The sequence below is a fragment of the Ranitomeya variabilis genome, chromosome 1 (assembly GCF_051348905.1).
Source record: "Ranitomeya variabilis isolate aRanVar5 chromosome 1, aRanVar5.hap1, whole genome shotgun sequence".
NCBI classification, from domain to species: Eukaryota; Metazoa; Chordata; class Amphibia; order Anura; family Dendrobatidae; genus Ranitomeya; species Ranitomeya variabilis.
In genome coordinates, this window is record NC_135232.1 from 320,563,797 (window position 1) to 320,565,533 (window position 1,737).

Here is a 1,737-nt window from a genome sequence, read left to right on the forward strand (position 1 = left end):
CAGTATTAGTGAACAATATTCTGCAAGCTATCCAATGGCTAGAGAATAGTATTGAAGTGCTAAGTTTTAAGCAAAATATCAGAGATTTTCATGATATCAATTAAATAAATAGTTGGTCATATTCCCAACTTTTTCATCTTACAATCTGGCTGTAATGACAACAGAAATAGTAGAAGTGCTTTATAATCAGTTGAAAGTGTTTATCTAAAGGCTTCTCAAACAATACCCCCGCACTGGGAGGAGAACAGGGCCGATGACATTTCATCTGCAGATGCCTGCCAGTACATGTCCCTTCATAGGCAGATGTCATGAACATGTCCATCTCAATGAATAGGAGAGGTACATGATATTTGCCCATCATGTATGTGTTGTACCAGGTAACTGACGACACAACATCATCATAACAACTCACCTCCTAATACAGAGGTGAGTGGTACTGGAGAACCCTTTTAATTATTTAACGACACATTTTCCCAAATTTTTGTTTTGCTTGTAAAGGTTCTTTGGATGGTTTTTGCCTTTATGTTCCCATTGCAACATGCAATTTGCCAACCAAACCTATGTAAATGACTTTACACTGCTAGGCCTTTTAAACTCAGCAGAAGCCAACATTCCTGTTTTTGCTGTATTCCTTATTATATTTCTAGTGACGATCACTGGAAATGTCCTCATTGTGACTGTGGTGATAATGGACCAGTCCCTTCAAATACCCATGTACTTCTTCCTTTCCAATCTGTCTTTCCTGGAAATATGGTATACAATGACAATAGTACCAAAACTTTTAGCTAACCTGTTAATGAAGAATAATAATATTTCGTTTTCTGGATGCATGACCCAACTTTTTTTCTTTGTTACATTTGGGGCTACTGAGTGTTATTTGCTGTTAGTCATGGCTTATGATCGGTACATGGCCATCTGTAAACCTCTTTATTATTCTAGCCTGATGGACACCAGTACGTGTATACAACTAGTTGCTGGCTCCTGGATAACTGGTGTTCTCACAGGATTGATCCCTGCTCTCTTTATTTCCAATTTAGACTTCTGTAACTCTCGACATGTAAATCACTTCTTCTGCGATATTCCACCTCTGTTGGTATTATCTTGTGGTGACATCTACCTTGCAGAAATCTCCATTTTTATCCTATCTCTTACTGTATTGTTTTCCTGTTTATTGCTCACTTTGGTGTCCTATTTCTTTATTGTCATCTCCATATTACAAATCAAGTCCAACAGTAGTCGGAGTAGAACATTTTCTACATGTGGGGATCATCTTACAGTTGTACTGATATACTACGGTACTATGATATTTATGTATGTTCGTCCTCACTCCAGCTCTTCCTCAGACCTCAAGAAGTTTATTTCTGTTTTCTACACAGTTGTAACTCCAGGGCTAAATCCTATCATCTATAGTCTGAGAAACAAAGAGGTTAAAATGTCTGTGAAAAAGATTATGCAGAGAATTTTACCATCAGGCTTTAATAGACAAATGTTTTCACTCCAGAGAAATATAATTAGTATTTTTTGAAACATGTTAACGTGAGACTTATAATTGCGCATGACCTGTTATGATATTTACACGAATCAATCATTTAATAAATACATTTTTCATTTATGTAACATTGGGTAACATTTATGTCATTTTTGTTTAGTTGTATTATGTTGTATGTTTAATTTTTTCCATTCAAAGTTTTTTTTAGTACTCATAAAGAATCTTCCATATTATATTTTGATACTGAT

General features: G+C 35.5%; 1 protein-coding gene across 1 annotated transcript; it reads left to right on the forward strand.

Moving 5' to 3' along the window:
- The first annotated feature begins 538 nt into the window (after positions 1-538).
- On the forward strand, positions 539-1,525 carry LOC143795057 (olfactory receptor 11L1-like). Its single transcript, XM_077280993.1, has one exon. The coding sequence runs from the start codon at positions 539-541 to the stop codon at positions 1,523-1,525; it is 987 nt and encodes a 328-aa protein (XP_077137108.1).
- Positions 1,526-1,737: the final 212 nt, after the last annotated feature.